Genomic DNA, 19399 nt, shown 5'->3' with positions numbered 1-19399 from the left:
GAGAGGCCACCTAAGTTTGAAAATCCTGTGAGGGGAGAAAAAACCCTGGTTTACCACAAATTCTGAACACAGTGAACACAGTAATGCAATATCAGGTAGCCAGTGGAGAGGCCACCTAAGTTTGAAAATCCTGCATGGGGAAAAAAAAACCTAGTTTATCACAGTTTGCAAGGCATAGTGAAGTCAGGGTGACAGGTCTAAGTGCGGTGGGCCGAGGGAGCAGGAAGAGCCAACAGGTGGACCGGCGCCAAGCGTCCCCTGCGGACACCTGCAGACACACAGGGAGCCGCAACCATCAGAGCCACCCTTTGCCTAAGGGGCCCTTAGCCGAGGGGGCTGCCGGGCAGGGGGCGGCCCAGGAGGGTGGTGGTTATAGGCAGAGGGAGGAAGGGGAGGGGGAGGGTGGGCGGGCAGGGAGGCGGGAAGGGAGAGGAGGACCAGGAAGTGGTAGGGGGGGAGCAAGCACCAACAACGCACACAGAGCGCAAAAGCAGAATTTAACAATTTAGGTACAAGAAAGAACTCATGGAGGCCCGCAGGGCCAGACAGGGCTTCGCTTGGCCTGCACTTCCCTCAGGGACACCGGCGACTGCTCACCCACGCTCCGCTGAAACAAAGAAGCGAGCGGGGGGAGCAGTCGGTGAGTAGGCCAGAGGGAAGCAGCCAGTCAGCCAATCAGAAGGGGGGGTGGGCGGGCAGGGAGCGGAGGACCAGGAAGTGGGAGGGGGGGAGCAGGCACCAACAACGCGCACAGAGCGCGAAAGCAGAATTTAACAATTTAGGTACAAGAAAAGAACTCACGGAGGCCCGCAGGGCCAGACAGGGCTTCGCTTGGCCTGCACTTCCCTCAGGGCCACCGGCGACTGCTCACCCACGCTCCGCTGAAACAAAGAAGCGAGCGGGGCGAGCAGCCGGCGAGTAGGCCAGAGGGAAGCAGCCAGTCAGCCAATCAGAAGGGGGGGTGGGTGGGCAGGGAGGCGGGAAGGGAGAGGAGGACCAGGAAGTGGGAGGGGAGAGGCAGGCACCAACAACGCGCACAGAGCGCGAAAGCAGAACTTAACAATTTAGGTACAAGAAAAAATCTCACTGAGGCCCGCAGGGCCAGACAGGGCTTGGCTTGGCCTGCACTTCCCTCAGGGCCACCGGCGACTGCTCACCCACGCTCCGCTGAAACAAAGAAGCGAGCGGAGGGAGCAGCCAGCGAGTAGGCCAGTGGGAAGCAGCCAGTCAGCCAATCAGAAGCGGGGGTGGGCGAGCAGGGAGGCGGGAAGGGAGAGGAGGATCAGGAAGTGGGAGGGGGGGAGCAGGCACCAACAACGCGCACAGAGCGCAAAAGCAGAATTTAACAATTTAGGTACAAGAAAGAACTCACGGAGGCCCACAGGGCCAGACAGGGCTTTGCTTGGCCTGCACTTCCCTCAGGGCCACCGGCGACTGCTCACCCACGCTCCGCTGAAACAAAGAAGCGAGCGGGGGGAGCAGTCGACGAGTAGGCCAGAGGGAAGCAGCCAGTCAGCCAATCAGAAGGGGGGGTGGGCGGGCAGGGAGCGGAGGACCAGGAAGTGGGAGGGGGGTGGGGGGGCAGGCACCACCAACGCGCACAGAGAGCAAAAGCAGAATTTAACAATTTAGGTACAAGAAAAGAACTCACGGAGGCCCGCAGGGCCAGACAGGGCTTCGCTTGGCCTGCACTTCCCTCAGGGCCACCGGCAACTGCTCACCCACGCTACGCTGAAACAAAGAAGCGAGCGGGGGGAGCAGCTGGCGAGTAGGCCAGAGGGAAGCCGCCAGTCAGCCAATCAGAAGGGGGGGTGGGCGGGCAGGGAGGCGGGAAGGGAGAGGAGGACCAGGAAGTGGGAGGGGGGGAGTAGGCACCAACAACGTGCACAGAGCGCGAAAGCAGAATTTAACAATTTAGGTACAAGAAAAGAACTCACGGAGGCCCGCAGGGCCAGACAGGGCTTCGCTTGGCCTGCACTTCCCTCAGGGCCAACGGCGACTGCTCACCCACGCTCCGCTGAAACAAAAAAAAGATGGGAATACTGTACCCCGATGAGGGAGTGCGGGCCAGTAATGATGTGGTGTGGTCCTCTTATCTGGTATAGGGTGACAGAGAGCAAGATAGGGTATACAGGGCATGTGATCTCCCTGTGAAAGCCTGTGTTGGACTAAGGCGGTGCTCCGAGTGCTGTGTGTATCAAAAAGAGCCTTGTTGTCTTGGCAATGGTACACAGCCGTGTTAGATGGGAAAAGCGGTCAGCCATCTTAGAATGGACTAGAGACCGATACAAATAAGGGTGAAAATGGCACAAAGGTCATTTGGAATAGCAGCATCCTGCTCTGGAAGGGTTTCCTATAGAGTAATTCCACTAGAAACCTACAGATGTATACCAGAAGTGTCACGTCAAAATTAACATGCTATTGTGCATGCCTTGGTCAATTTGCGTTGATTATCTACTTGCCTGCGTGAATAGATCAGGGAATTCCCAGAGTCCTCTAATTTATATTGGGTGCTATACTATTACTGTTACACGTAGGAGTCAGGAGCATTGATCCCTGCCTTGAAAGAGATACAAGAAACTACGGTTGCAATATCACCTTAAGGGATGCAGTGGACTAAGACAACTCATAAGGGCTAGATGCAGTATGCATTTTGAATGAAAACCAAGGTATGCAGGAATGAATACCATAAACCTGTTTGGTACTCCTAGAAGGACCACTGTTTCCCACTGTTATGATGGGCATCTGTGACAACTTGATAATAGCCTGTGGAAAATACAAAAGCTGTTATATCCAGTAAAGGTGAAGAGTAAACCCCTCATTTTAAGTATGATGTTTGGTCCAATGACAGGTCCAAGTTGAAATACTGAGTGGCAGCAACACATTGAACTACGGCACTCGAAGCAAATTAGGAGACGATGGACTGTCGATCTCCATTGCCAGGTCCTAAAGAAGGTTGCAAAAGCAAGACGGCACACCGAAGCCAGTAGACTGACCATACTAATTGATATCCTTTTATAGTAGACAGGGATACGTTGCTGAGAATTGGCAGATCACCAGGGGGTGTAATTAACACACCTTGGTGGTACTTTTCATCAGTAAAGTTAGGGATACCTTTTTTTGAGATACGGGCAGAATGAAGTTGGGTAAAGGCCCTATTCAAAGTATCCTTCTTGTAAGAGGAAGATTATTCCCCGCTTTTTAGGGACAGAAAGGGGAGCCAATAGACCCCATTGTAGTTGTATAATGAAAACTATAGCTTTTTACTGAAAGATGCTTTTCAGTGGAGGTTAGTATTAGGGAAAACTCTCTTACCTATCCCTATTAGATAGGTGGCTGGCCATCTTTATCCAGGGGCAGGTGGTATAAGGGGAAGGTGGGTTCTTCCTGAGGGACAGGTATAGTTTAGCAGTAGATCAGGTTATACATGGAGTTTTGGTTTTATCCACCCTGTTTTGTAAATATTGTTAAAATGGCCTGGGATTTCGGTTCTGGAGCCAGTTCAAGCCGGACTCACTAACGGAAATAGACAAAGTGCAAGGCAAAACCCAGCTTTCTTATTGGGTAATGCTTGTCTGATGGCAACTGCTGTGACTACCTCTAAATTGATTAAGGTAAAAAGACATCATCTCTGAAATATGTAATTGGCTGGCGCCTTGCTTCTTGGGTGGCATAAGACTGGATATTTTCATTGGTTGGCTTCTTACTAACCAACCTTGGACAACTGACAGGTCGTCAAGACATGAGCCAGACAGGAGTAGGGGGAGAGAGGTCCACAGACTGATTTCCTTTCAATTAAAGAAGATACCATTGCTCATTTCTAGTCCATGAGCCAGGGTGATCTCTTTGTACTCGGCTGTTTGTGGCATCTTGTGTCTGGGGATACATGTAAGTCGTAATGCAGATGTCATATCTTTGTTTGTTGCTAATGAATAGATAGTGTTCTTCAGTTATGGGTCACATGTGATTGTACAGTGTTTGGAATAATTTCACTCTTCATTTATTGGGAGTTCAGCTACTATTGATGAAAGTGTTATGTTTTCTCTTGCCACTAGGGACACTATTGAATTATTCTTCATGGCCTCTTTTGGCATATAGTTGTCCTGTACCTGGATTACAAAGGATGGTTGCACTCTTGTAAAACTTTAATTAACGTGGGACTATCCTTCTTGCATACTGGGAATGGCTATCTTGTTCTTTCACTGCAAATTTCTGACCCTCCTTTAATTAGCGGTAACATTGCTGTGGTTGTCAGCTCCTTCCTGAGCTGTGCATGGAGCTGTATTTTTGTGATTTCAGCATGTTTAGTTATCGTTAAGCTTTGAGGCCTTTGAAATCATGTTGTGGCTTCCATTTTGGAAAAGATGGCTGGACATTATTGTTGCCTTTCTATGATAGTGAGCTATATTCACATGCCAATCATGTTGCATTCAGTTTATACACTGGTTATGTTAGTATTCTTCATGTTTTATGGATGCTATGTTAATATTATTCATGTATAAGTGCATATGTTACCTGGTTTACAAGTTATTCATGCTGAGGGCACATTTGCTTCATGTCTAATGCATGCACATGAATTGTCACAACATTAGTTTGGTAACTTGTGCCATCTTCAGCTTAACAGCCTGATTCATGGAATTATTTGTGTGAAAAACGCAGATTTGCGCACCTTTCTGCCCATAAATCCCTCTTTGAAGTATGGGGATTTTAGGGCAGAAAGGCGCGCAAATCTGTGTTTTTCACGCAAATAATTCCATGAATCTGGCTATAAATATTGTCCATCTCATGATGTACATGCCTGCGATAAGGGTGGTATGGTTGTCTTAGTAAGTAACCTTTCTCAACTGTGCAGTATTGAGCTGGGGAAGGGGCAGAAGCTATGGATGACATATTCATCTGCCTCTCAACACTGCACCTTCCCTTGCAGCTGGGTGCCTCTATTTCTGCCACCACCTCAATTCACACAGCGCTGCGCACCAGCTTGCCTGTTCACAACATGACAAAAATGCACTTTGCATGCTTCACACATGGCTTATGTTGACTTTATCCTAAGGTGAGTTACATGCGGTCAAAGGAGAGTGTCCTGGTGGCTTTATGGGCTTCAACCTGCAGTCACCAGCATGTCACACCAACATTTGGATTCTGCAGAAGTCAGCTGAATCTTCATGTAGTAAATAAACGTGAGCTGAATCGTCATGCAGCAGAGACAAATACACCGCTTCATCTTGAAGCACAGGTTATATGATGATCAGGAGGGTTTGGGCAGCTGACTCCAATGGATTAACACTGTTGAACCACGCCATAAAGTTATTTTCACCAAAGTAAGCTAAATATTCATGCCACAGATACAACAGTAGAGTTTTTGGTTGCAGAAGTATGGACATTTTGAATAGATTCTATTGGAAATTACTTCTTTTCACACTACGTAAGCTGACTTTACGGGATAATATGAACTTGGTAAAAGGGCTGCGGATCAATTAGCAGAAACAGACCCGCAATATTTCTGGATCCAATTGCGAACTAATACTGTAGGTACAACATGCAATGTTGCACTCATAGGCCCAGTGATTTACAAAGTGACCACATTTACACAGGTAAATCACATTAAAACGTAATTTATCAAGGGAGAGTTACTCAGGTTATTTCACATATCTTGAGCCTTAGTAAAAACAGATGCAAACACCTTCAACAACCTTGTGGCAATATTGAAGAGGATAATCTAAATTAAATTAGGTACAGACCTATTTTGCAGTAAAACACATAAGGTTGCTGAAACATATATCAATTGAGCGTAATGAGCAGATGCGTGCTCAATCTTTGGTTATATGTCATATTCCCGCATTTAAAGCACAAACACCAAAAAGATCGATTTATTTTGGCCGTTTCTTTATTTGCTTTAAAATATAGGAATATTACATACTGTCACCACCCTCACCCTCTCCCACTCATTCTCTCATCTCTCGGGGGGCGGTGTTAACAAGCCCCAAACCCTCCCCTTAAACAACCCAATATCCCCTATACCCTATCGCACCAGTGCGGCAGGAGCTGACAGTTCGATTTAGAAAGACCGCTCCATGCAGTCAGGGAGCAGTCTTTCTAAATTGATCTTTTTTCATTTCGGTACAGTGAAAAAGATCTTTTCCCTTAGTACACAATCTTTATAAGGTTTAGGCTCAGAGTACTTCTGCCGGCCAAATGTACCTTTAAATGGAACCAACTGAAAAGTCTATCAGCATTGCTTATGCCAGAAATCCAACAGAACACGCTCTTTCCTTTTGCATACTCCATTTCAACTATGCCAAACAGGATGATTATTACTGCTCTCATGAACTAAGGGTTGGTGCTGCTGCTATTCAGACTATACTCATCAATTGATTTTGAGAGAAGAACAAAATGTAAGAACATCATGCATTGTTATTTATTTTCTTTTAATATATATTGTTTTCTTGTTTCAATTTTAAAAGTATTGTTTCAGGAAATGTGGCTCTTTGCTTAATGTCAAAATGTATAGGGACACAAGTTGGGCGGTGCAGGTTAAATGCGTCGGTTTTATCTTACACTGCCGCATTACCACACAACCTAACTTGCGCAGAATCTTGGAGGATTCACTTCCTGCTATGAGCTGGATGTAAATCTGGCATCTTTGCGACTTCAATAAATGGGGACTATACCTGCCTACTGCCGCTTGTAATCTGGCGGTAACAGTAATACCATTTGGTGATAGCTGGACAGATTTACAGCCCAGATACCACCAAACTCGTAATGAAGCCACTGTATTTCAAATTGAATGATTCATTGATGTTTTTGCTAATCTGCTAGCGTGTGTGTATGCATTTGTGTTTTTCCTGTTTAACATAACTTGTGAAATATTAAAGTATTTTCCAGCACTTTCCAGTGGATTTACGTCAGAGAACGCCTCTTTTTTTCATTTGTCCTACTTAGATAATCAATGGTTTCGACATAAATCCTATGCTATCTTAAAATTAACTTGTTTCTCGTCAGCAATCATTATATTTTACAGATTTTCTACATAATAGGGATAATTCACAATTTACGAGCCCAGGTCAACAATGCACAAAAGGGCACTGCTCATCTCTAAGACATACAGTTATACATAAAAAGGAAAATAGCAAGGCATGTCTTACTTACGTTGAAAAGGCGTTGTTCTGTTTTTCACAGCGTATCCCTTTGCATAATTTTGTATCATTTGTTTCGTAGTAGAAGTAGAGCTGGTTCAATCCATTTGCAAACGCTAAGAGCACAAGACAGTATATAAATAAAAACTTGAGAATGTCCAGAAGCATTCTCCCCAAAGATATTTGCAGTGGTCCCAGGTGAGAATTTGCTGTAAACAAGGAGATTAGACGCAGAGAACTGAAGATGTTGGCAATGGCAAATACTGCTTCAGCCACTAGGGTTGGGTGCCACATCTCCCACTCTTCCCGCCGCCGACGGCCATTGTACTGGAAACATAAAAACACTATTTAGGATAATGTTGGGAAACTTCCCATATAGATGTATTTAATCAAGAATTGTAGTGAAACAAGCAAAACTAATATGAGCACAAACATTATAGCAAAGAGAGTACACAACAGCCATCATTGTTTACCCAAAGAATAGCAGGAGTGGACATGTCCAGTTAGGCCCCTAGGATTAATTTCACAAAATATGTGAATAATCTTTTGTATACTACTCATGCTTTTATGCAGTCATTTTGTGCTGTCATGCTAGTTATTATGAAGAGCAGTATGCATTACCCACCTTCTAGACCGTTAAGTGTGTGTGTTCTATATTGTCTAAGACTAAGATGCCTAACTCCATTTCACCCACCTGAACAAGTGAAAGGAACATGCATCAACAACATGAGATATATTTTAGTCGGTTGGAGATGTTTAGCCTTTAATGCTCCCAGTCTTTCACTTGTCAAGTGGGTTAGCACCAAGCACATAGAGGCAATTCACATTGTGGCCTCCATTGATTGGTACAGGTTTAATGTACACTTCTCATGCAGTAATGTGTGTAGATGCCACCAGGTGGTGACAGCACAACATAACAAAAAAGAGCACATTTTCAAACACGACTCCAGCATACCTTCCCTTCCCCATCATTGCCATGATGACCTTAAGTATGTCATTAGCTGGGTAAATATTTAAGGGGAACATATTAACATTGATATTGATATTTTATTTCTATCGCGCTCATGCACAAGTGTTTCAGAGCACGACAAGGCAAGGAAGGGGAGCAGGGGAGAACAAAACAACTATCTTACTAGGCCCAGTGACATTGAAAACGCGCAAGTGCATGGGAGAGAGAGAGAGATGGGAAAAGTGCATTCAAGGGGGGAGCAGTGGAAAGTGCGGAGCAAAGGAGAAACAGATACTTAATAATACATAGGATATTGATTGCAAGCACTATAATGGAGACTTATTTAAAACTGTATATAAGTTACAAGCACTAGGAATATATTGAGAAAGTTCATTTGTTTGTATGTGGGCTTTTAGTGAGACTCCAAGCAAGAGTCAAGCTAGTCCGTTATTGGTCATTGGTCTTGGGAGGTAAGCTCAGGGGCAACATGCTCCCCTTGGAAGCAAGACGACACGGAGCACCACAAGTTCGATCCCCGGGTCCGCGGCTAGAAACCTCTGGGTATTAAGCACGTCATAAATAACCTATCATATCATTGGATCAGGTCCGGGAGTGGGAGGGCAGACTCAAAATATTTCACTGCTCACTTAAGAGAAAAAAATGCTGAGCCCTTGCAGGGTGAATTATGAAGAACTGCTACCAAACATTCTTGGTGCTTGTTGTAAGGACTCAAAATGGAGATCGAAAAATGAGTTGTCAGAGATCAACTGAACAGTATACTGATGAGTACTACATATATGAATCAGTACATAAGACATTTTCCAGCAGTCCCTTCATAATCGTTTTGGGTGGAATGGGCTCATTATTTTTATAAAAAATGGAAATTGCATGGAAAGGGCCACCAACACTAGCACTTGTGTACTGTTAATTACCATACATTCAGCATTAAAGTTCCACAAGGCAGAGCAGACAAGAAAAAAACGTGGTTTTACTCTTCTACTCTCTACTCTGTCTCATGGAAAAGAAAGCACTGCCTGCGAATAAGAATTGTCGGCAGGCTTTACTACCTGATTGCTATGGTTTTCAACTGGTCTTGGCCAGGTGCAAAACCGAGGTGGATTACATAGGAACCCATTTGTTGTATTTTCAAAAAAAGGTAGCAGGCGCCCCTCTCCAGAAAGAACATGGAATGATAACCTGTTCTGTGGTTTTTTCCCACTTTGAGAGTTTGCAGCGATCGCTTTTTGCTCCCTGTACTTTCCACAGATGGGAAATATCCATTTGCATATCAGTCTTTCTGCCGCCACATGGGCAGTCCAGCACCAAAATGCTATAGCAATTCCCTTCTGAACAAGAGTACCAACACAACCCCATTCATGTGTTTCAGCCTTGTTGGGCCTCCGCAGTGAGGTGGAGCTGTGCCTCTCTGAGGCTGAAACACGTGTATGTGGTTGCTGTTGGTACTCTTGTTCAAAGAAGGTTTGCCTGGCATGTCGGTGCTGGACTGCCCTTGTGGGCGGGACAAAGACTGATATGCAAATGGATATTCCTCCTTTGTGAAAAGTACAGTGAGCAAAACGAAATGGCTGTGGATTCTCAAAGTGGGTAAAAACCACTGAACAGGTTATCATGCTGTGTTCTTTCTAGAGAGGGGCGCCTGCTACCTTCTTTGTATTTTTTAAAGGAACTTGGGGTTGGTCATCCTAATTTACCTGTGGGGAACCCAGACGTTGACCCCTTGCTCACTGTGCTCAGAGAGGCACACATCCACCTCAATGATGAGGCCCAACAAGGCTGAAACATGTGTATGGGGTTGCTGTTGGTACTCTTGTGCAAAGGAGGTTTGCCTGGCATTTCAGTGCTGGACTGTCCTTGTGGGCGAGACAAAGAATTATATGCAAATGGATATTCCACCTTTGTGAAAAGTACGGTGAGCAAAACACGATGGCTGCGGACTTTCAAGTGGGTAAAAACCACTGAACAGTTTATCATGCCTTGTTCTTTCTGGAGAGAGGTGTTTGCTGCCTTCTTTGTACATTTGTTGTATGCCTGCATTATAGTCTCATGCAGTCGTATAATTATATGAGACACACTGACCAGATGGAAGAGGCCTGCAAAGCTGAAATCTTAGCTTCACTCTGTGCCCCTTCTGATTCTCATCAGTGCTCCAAAACAGGGTGGCAAATCAAATGGAGAAAATCATGCCTCATGCCTAGGCCACCAATGAACATGCGGACCAATTTAAAAGTAGGCTGGTCATGTTTTCTACTACAACTAAAAGTTCTTAATGTCTTATCAAGGAACCATCATCCTGTGACCTAACATGCAAAAGAGTCATTTTCAGAAAATTACCATAAAACAATCATTGAAGAAGCTAAACAGTCAGTCTTTGTACATTTTGAGAATCATCTTTTTTGTAACGACCCTAAAGGTCAAGAAAATCTTACCTTATACATTTGTAAATCCAGACCAATTGACGTTGCCAATGATTGTTTAGATTGCCACCAATCGAGGAGAAATGTTGACCTACTTAGCTTCCTGTGAACTATTACCTTACCAAAATGTCCAGTTGCAAAAACAGAAACATGTCACGTTCCTCCCTCCCAGAGAAACCTTTATAAATTAAAGTGACATTTTGCTTTTTTTGTGACTGCATTCATCCATTGTCTGAGCTTCCTCGTGTGACTTTGTCCTCCACCATGTTCATTCTTTTGACTATCTACGTTTACCTATTTTTTTATTGATATTCTACATAGGATTAAAAATGCATTTGCCATATTCACAACACAATCTATTTTCGTTTCAGAGTGGTCATCTCAGTCTGTCTTCTAAATGTTTAGCCACTTTACTTTTACGTTTGTTTCATTACTTGTTTTCATTTCTCTCAAAATGAATCCCTACACTATTAATTCCACACATCAAAAACACCTTAAGCCATGGATCTGTTGAGTTATGACTACATGGACAAATTAAATTCATATACACACACACATCAGAAGATTTTGGGTTGCTAGTGAGTTGCATATCACCCCAAAACTGACTAAAACGCTTTACTCTGGGAAATAATATAAACAGAAATTCTGACTAAAACGCTTTACCCTGGGAAATAATATAAACAGAAATTATGAATTCTAAACATTGATAGATTTCTTAAAATAATAAGCGATTTAATTAACTATTCTAACAAAATATGTTTACCAAAACAAATAATGAATTCTTAGTTGCAACAAATAATTGTGCAGCACAAAATAATCCCTATGTTAAACATGAAGAGAGATAGTTGCATTTTCATATAACACACACTCATTGCCAATCTCAATGGCTCAGTCTCCCTTGTACAAAGTCCCACATGCTTAGGACAGCTATCTCGATTTCAGTTTCTGGTGCAGTTATTAGAAAACTCAATTGCATCCCTAGCAGTAGCAACTCTTGACCTCTCCAACTTTCTGCGAACACATATTTAGCTTTAAATGTCCTATCCTTCTGAGAGATGATGCTCAATTAATTCCTAGTCATATTTATTTGATCTCCCATGTCTCACACTGCCAGAATATTAATTCCACATCAGCCTTTCATGTTATTATGTTATGGTATAATCGATTGGATATGTTAAGTTACTTAGGAGGAGACTGGAAAAGCGATATTGCAGTGCTTTGGGTCGAGGAGGCAAATCTGAAGGACTCTGACCTCTGTGTGTGTTTCTAGGTCTGGTGTGTTCCTATCATTAAGGGCTTTGTGTCCCAAGAGAAAACTTTGCACTTGCAGCGTAGGCATCATTGAGGCCAGGTGTGCCACTTTATGTTAGGGGTGTAGAGTGTGATATTTGGCATTTGAACTGAGAGTCTTTTAAAAGCCATGTGTAGGTGGTTAGGTTGAGTTTGTATGTGGTAAATTGGACACATTGATGGTTGGTGAGTAGGGGCAGTGGGGGTTTGTTGCACTAATTTGTCATTAGTATCATTCTCCAAGTGCCATGGGTTTGTTTGGAACTGGATGGTTTGGCGGTCCCTTAGGTTGTGTTTTTGGGTTGAATGAGAGGCCCCCTTTCCATTGTTTGTTGATTATCGGCTAATGTCTGTTAATTATTTCTTCGAAAGCCATGTTTTTAGATTTTTCCTGAATTCCAGGTGGCCCTGGAATGTTCAGAGTTTCCTTGGTAGAATGTTCCAGAGTTGGGCTACCACAGTGGAACAGGCAGAGCCTCTGTGCCTTTCTCTAAATATTTCTGGATCTTACATATCTAGTAGGCTGATCAAGTGTGATTTTATATTTGCTAAATTCTTGACAGTGGGTGATGCAGAGGGCTTTGCACTGGAATATTTATTTGTATCTGGTAGCCATTGCAATGGTCTAAAGGCTGGCGTTATGTGTTCCTTACTGTTGAGTCTTACCAATAGTCCAGCTGCTGTTTTAGATTCATAGTTATGTGTGAGGTCGTCCAGCACACTTAGATAAAAACTGTTGGCAAAATTGATTCTTGAGGGAACCTTAGATATGATGGCCAATGTTCTGTATGGAAAATTGAGAGGGCATAATCCTTCTGCGTGAGTGTGCGCCACACTTCTGCTTCATATGCAAGAAACACTCCAATTTCCCCAAAAATGGCCCGCACAGAGAGACAGACTGGCATAGCTACACCTAAATCTTCCCAATACCATTACCAAGTGGCCTGATTTATGTATTTCTAAAATTAGGCATGTTTCTCAAATCAACAGATTTAGAGGCATTTTCCATTCCATAGTTATGCATTTTCCAAAAGAAATCGTTCGTACATTTACCCATAAACGTGTATAATTTCATGTTCATTTCGTTTACCACAGAGTGCTCCTGGGGCACAATCAGCTAAATTCATGTAATCCTCATCTTTTCAAGAAAATGTAGTTTTTACATCAGAACTGTGGGGTTGGTGATGCAGCAAAGTATCCAGACATTTACTTTACCACAATTAAGTAAATACATTTTGGGTCATTTGAGATGAAAAACAGGTACACTTACATGCCTCATGCATGTCTTAAATACTTTGGGCATCACAGGCAAATTGTGCCCAGTTATACATAAAAAGGACATTTTGACTACACAATCACATCTTGGCCTTCACAGTGTAACTATACCCATGCACAGAGAATTCAGGGTCGCTATTTTACACTTCCTAATTTTGGGAACATGCTCCCTAAAAGAGATGACATTTTGAAGATGCAACATGAATGGCTGTGGAATTAGAAGTGGCCTACTCTGTGCAGGGCTACATTCCCGAGGGGCTATTTCAGTAGTGAACATATCTCCTCACCCGCAATTACTGGCATGATGGCACAAAATATTGGCACAGAAGCACCTGCACCTTCTACTGAACGTTCAATTCAGCCGCAGTGTGAGAACAGAAGTTAAAAGGGTCAACGCGCACACTGCTTGTCTTACACTGCTTGTCAATGCAACACTCTTGCTCATTAATTCCATGAGCTGATACAAAGTAAAAAGAAAATACTGTACCTTGACATATGCAACGAGTTTTAAAGAAATTGTTGCCAAGTATAATGAATTCATTACAAAATCCATTAGGTTCCACCAGTCATGAATGTAATCTTGAAATCCGCCGTCCCACATCTGTTTTATTTCACCCCAAATAAAACCTGCAAATGCAAAAGCATTAGTACTCAGGATGAGTCTGATCAGATATGAGCTTACTTCACAAAGCATGCACGCGTTTTCATATTTTTCAAATTACGAGAGGTCATGCTGCACATTAGCCAGCTCTAAATTAGATGGACACGAACATTATTATGGACTAATAGAACGCATTTGTGTTTGCATTTGTATACCTTCGAATGAAAACAAGTATCCCCCGGGATAACACCACCCCTGTACCTCAAAACGTAATATACGGAAAGATATGACGATTCTTATACTCAGTAGTGAAAATTCCCTCTGTATCTCCATTTATTTCAGGGAAATATTCAGATTAGTCATGCTATGTTAGTGGGTGTTATATGATGCACTGCTGCAAATTTCATGTTATGTTATGTTACGCTACTTGGCATTCATATAGCGCTTTATATATCATTAGTATAACCTCAAAACAATGCTAGGTTGAACACCCTTGGGACCCGTAGTTTAGGTCAGTAGAGAGAGATGGTGACGTATGGTGCGTGGGTGCACCAGATATGTGTGCAGCTGGTGTAATTGTCGGATGGTAGCTGCTTCCTAGCGATAGGTGTGGTGCTGAAGATATCAGTTGGATATGTGCAGTCTGGTGGGTGGACACCCAGACTGGGTTCTGGCTGTGTTAGGCCTGAAGAACGCCTATGTGAGCAACTAGGCCGGAATGTGCTTGGCTAGCTGCGTTTTATTAGAGTGGTGAGGTGTTCTTGGGGTTGTATTCGTATGTGAACAGCTACGCCGAATTATCAGGGGTATTGCTGTGTTCTAGTTGAATGATGGATTATAGTGGAGAGTAAGTGTAGTGGTGTGATATGGTGGTTATCTGCAAAGCGCCCGAGACCAGGCAGGTGAACAGGATGGTGGGGACATAGCGACATTCAGATATATAGGGACAGGGGTCAATACAGGTATATATGGGGAAACATATATATATGGGAATACAGATAAATAGCATATATAGGGGGATACAGATCTATAGCAACAACACAGGGAACAGGGTGCACAGTGGTACAAAGTGTGGGGAGAATTCCAACAGGTTCCACTCATTCCATTCTGCCCCATTTATTCCGTCCTCTCTTCTACTGTGTCTGAATGTTGTGGGATTTGCAAGAAATATGTGGTAAACGTTGTACTGAGGGTGGGGACCAATTGTGTATGAGTGGGTTAATCGATCGAGTAGGAGTTTAGAGCAGATTTTTTGAGGATATAAGTAGTAAAGACCCCAACAGTTACTTAAACTATATTAACACATAGAGCTTATTATTAACCTACTCTGCCAATCAGAATGTTTAGCGTGTTGCCAATGTCAATAACTACTGGTATTGATGGCAACTGAACATTCTGGGCCTCATTTACAAAAAAAGCACTAAGTGCACAAAGGAAAGCGAGTAGCACCCATAATGCCCACAACATGCCCCCATGGCAAACAGAGCATAGAGTTCTCGAACAACCTTTGTGCCGGCTCCATGGAAAAAATCTAATCAATGATTACTCACCAGCAATCACCATTACTTCCACTCCTCTCCTGCGACTGACAAGTCCTCATTCCATTACCCCCACTAACCTGTGCCCCAGCTGCCTATATTGAGACAGGACCCACAAGTCCACCCTCGTCCCAATACCCCCACTAACCTGCCTACCAGCCGCTAAGGCAGCTCCCACAGGTCTGTCCTCCTCCCAGTACCTCACTAACCTGCCCCTCAGCCACCTACATTAAGACAGCACCAACAAGTTCACCCTTGTCCCAGTACCCACACAAACCTGCACCCCAGCTGCCTACATTAAATCAGCACCCACTAGTCTGTCCTCATCCCACTACCCCCACTGACCTGTTCCCCACCAGATATATTAAGGCAGCACCCACAGGTCTGCCATCATCCCAGTACCCACACTAACTAATCTATGCCTCCTGTCCTGAATAACCATAGCACAGTTTACTGTGAAGCACTAACCTACCTCAACTCCTTTGGCCTGTGTCTCCCATGATGTACACCTGGAAGACATCCCTCCTCAACATGATTAAATGGAAGTAGTGCGAGTGAATCCAGGCCAGTCACCTCTTCCATGGCACACCCAGCGGCACAACAGCCAACCATACTGTCACTGCAGATACACTTTGGTGTTTTGATGTTACTGATCACATGTGAAGTGTGTAGCCCAGTGAATCAGAGTGACACCACATCCCTTCTCATCATTCCCAATGCCAATAAGCAATACCTGTTTAAGAAGTGTGAGCACATCCACATAGACAAGCAAGTGCCACAGGGATACCTAAACAGCTGTGATAGCATCAAGGAACAAAAGTACAAGAACATGAAACCTTCAGAAGTGAATGGACAAAGGTGAATGAGCAACCGACAGATACCCCAAACCTCACTGCTCTGTGCAACATATGGGCACACAACTAAACAAATGAGTACCCATCATCAATAAGGGACACAAAACATCATCATGACATATACCTCTCATCTCCAAATGTCTCTGCAAATTGCCACCACCATAAACACAATCAAAAAACATATTCAACCAACACTGATACCCCGACAGCAAACATGCAATGCTGCAGCACAAGGAATGGCATCAAGCAACCATCCCTTGCAACCCCCACCCTTGTGATGGTCCCTTCCCAACTCGTGAAACACATGTCCATGTGGCCATATTGGCAAGTCAATAAAAGAAATGCCACCATGCCTACCTCAGACAGCCCCAACATCACACAACACGCATGAACACATGTACATAGAAAGTGTCATGCCAACCACAGCATACTTGGTTGACACACACACGCACACCATGTACATTAATGACCAACATGTTTTTACTGCAAGGCATCGAAGTAGCCAAGCAACTACACTGCAATGGTGTATCTAGATTTATGTTTGTACAGTGCTTTGTTGCAGGGAACCCAAGGTTGCAGCTATTTGGGTCCTTTTCCTCAAAATTCTGTGAGACTCATCCATAGTACCATTTCTGGTGAAAAGTCTATTACATCCTATTTTTTCAGTCTGTGGGTCACTTGCAAGAGTTCTCTAGCTCTGCTCGACAGCAGGGTTCTAGGAAGGGTGCATTTCTTGTTAAGTAAATAACAAACACCATGATTTTCCTATTGATGCAAAGAGCAGCAAATTAATTGCTGCACTTTACAGGGAACTAATGGAGATTAATTAGGGCTACAGAGAAGTGCTCTGGTTTATTTGGCCTGTTGTAGTGAAGGGTACATCCTTAGATGTGCAGGTGTTTCCCGTCAGCATTGTCCCAAACAAATCCAATATCCCCACCTACTTGACATGAGCCTGTGCTGCTGAGCACAATGGCCAGAACACAGCAGTCTCAACCCATGACGCGGCTCAGCCTGCAGAGCAGTGTCTGGCATCGGCTCTGTCTTCCAGTGATGTGCATAGATGCTGCTCCACCCGCTGAGGGCTGCCCTCTCCCCTTTCTGTTCTTTTGAACATACTCTTCTTTCGCGATCTTGCCCTACTCATATCTCTTACTAGTGAATTCCCAGTCATACCCAAAGGGTATATCAATCGCTCAGTATCATCAGGGCCCACAAACTGCAGCTAAAGTCCATTCTCTTTGATCATTAACTGATCACATTCCATTACATTGTGACCCACCATCTTATAGCTTCCTCACCTCCTCACTCACTTACTTGACTCCCATTTACCCATCTCCCTCTGACAACTTGTTTTCCGAATTTCACTGTGTATGTACTTCCTTCACTCCCCCTCCTAACACATTCTAAAATTACAGAATGAAAATACAAACCTAACTCTACTAGACAAAGTTAGGACTTTCTTTTAAGTTCTCTTGCGCTACCACTTGGTGACTCTATTGCCTCACCGCTTCTTGAATTGAGATGAACTCTGCACCTTGCAGCACTATTTTCCTTGCTGTGCCTTCACTTCCTCTCTGTCACATCTTCAACCATGTGTCTCCCCAGCCACTGAACAGCTGAAAACAACCTGGTGCCTTAACCCGCACAGCAGGCAATAGGTCCAATCTCCTCATGAAATCGCAACGTGTCCTCAATACTGCTCTGGAGTACTCACTTCACCGACTCAATGGACCTAAACCATTTTAATACTGCTACCATCCATTTCGCTATAAAGCAAAGTGGTGCACTATTTAATGTCACAAAACATAAGAGAACGTAACATTCCATAAATGTCTAGGGGGTTACTCTAGAGTGTTCCTCTAAGAACTAGGTTAATGCAATGACTACATACTGCTACTTCGATTGGAATAGCAAAATCCAGCAGTATATATAGGGATAAGAGACACTCTGACAACTGAACTTCACAGCACTCATGATGGACCGAAAATCGGGCCTCCAAGAAGTGATGTGAGATCCAATGACTCACAGTCAAGTGCATATTACAATCTATAGTCATCAGAATGAGCTTTCAAAATGATCAATTGTTATACCCCTGAAAGGGATTTCAAGAAGTATGTAGTAGGATATAGAAACCTTCTCAGAGCATCACCAGCCACTGTCCCAGAACCATGGCCTGCGTGGAAGCGGGAGCAGCAAAAGTGTAGGCCCCTACGATGTGTGGCCGCGAGAAAATTACATTCACAATGCTTCAGTAAACCAATAAGCAGTAACATTGGACACACATTTCCCTTCACAATTTGGTCAACAAGAAAAGTGTGTGCCCTTAATTGCTGCTGTTAATATCCAATGATGTCATGATTGAGGAAAGTTAGCATTTTTTCCTGACGCTTTAATTTTTTTCTCCAGTTTTGGACAACACATGCTTCTTTTGTTTTTTTTTAATTCTGCGAGTAGTCCTTTATTGCCTTTTCAACTGTTGCCTGCTTCTAGGTCACAAATTTGACAAGGTTGTCGATTAGTCTGAAGCTGTTTGGTAAATAATATTATGTTTTTAAACAAGTTAACAACGTTTTGGTGTTCAAGAGCAACCACCAGCAAAGCCAAAACAGAAAAAGTAATACATCTATCATTAGAATAGTCCACTGTTTTTAATAAAAGATTGGGGAACATTACCTGCATTGGTACCCACAATGGACGAAGCACGCATAATACATAATGACATAACTGGCGTGCAAAATCAGCCAGTGGCAAAACAATGGAGGGGGCTTACAAAAGAAACACTGGAAGCGGTTCTAAAGCAACCATTTATGTGCTGGCATTATGTTCAAACTGTACCAGGAAGTGACAGTGCTTCTCAGCTTACATATAGTATTAGCATAATTGGCCTTTTTTTCGGTCAAATTTAATTAAATATGCATATGGGGGTGGGTAAGGGTATAGATTAGGATAAGGGGAAGTGGGGGTTTGCAGGTGTCTTGCATTTTAGACAGAAAAAAAGGTCAAATAAATGCGATCAAATTTGATTAGGTCAAATGTTTGAGGTCAAATAGACCCAAACCATTACATTTTACTCAATGGGTTGTTTTTCTAAACCGTAACATATGGGCTTCTTTTCCGTTCCCTTTGCCTCCAAAAACCGTTTCATATGTGCAAGATAAACAATGGGGTTTTTTCTTGGCATGCAGTACGTTGCAACTTCCGTTATTAAAGTCAGCTTTGTGACCTGTTCCATGTGAAAATATCCATGCATCTGAGTCGTGCCATAACACCTAGGTGTGAACAAATTGAGGGGTGTGAGTTTTCTACAGGGCACCCCAT

The 19399-nt window shown here is 43.5% G+C and overlaps 1 protein-coding gene across 5 annotated transcripts in view; it reads right to left on the bottom strand.

Moving 5' to 3' along the window:
• The window catches only part of TRPC4 (transient receptor potential cation channel subfamily C member 4), a 1757650-nt gene that overhangs the window by 226057 nt on the left and 1512194 nt on the right, over positions 1 to 19399 (bottom strand). For all 5 annotated transcript variants that reach the window (XM_069639399.1, XM_069639401.1, XM_069639402.1 and 2 more), the window contains exons 6-7: positions 13573 to 13712; positions 7150 to 7463 (exon numbers count right to left, since the gene is read on the bottom strand). In XM_069639399.1, coding sequence (XP_069495500.1) covers positions 7150 to 7463; positions 13573 to 13712 — 454 coding nt within the window. The remainder of the gene's footprint in view (positions 1 to 7149; positions 7464 to 13572; positions 13713 to 19399) is intronic.

This window comes from Ambystoma mexicanum, chromosome 7q, assembly GCF_040938575.1.
Source record: "Ambystoma mexicanum isolate Mex_15411 chromosome 7q, UKY_AmexF1_1, whole genome shotgun sequence".
Lineage (NCBI taxonomy): Eukaryota > Metazoa > Chordata > Amphibia > Caudata > Ambystomatidae > Ambystoma > Ambystoma mexicanum.
This window is presented reverse-complemented; position numbering and strand designations above follow the sequence as displayed.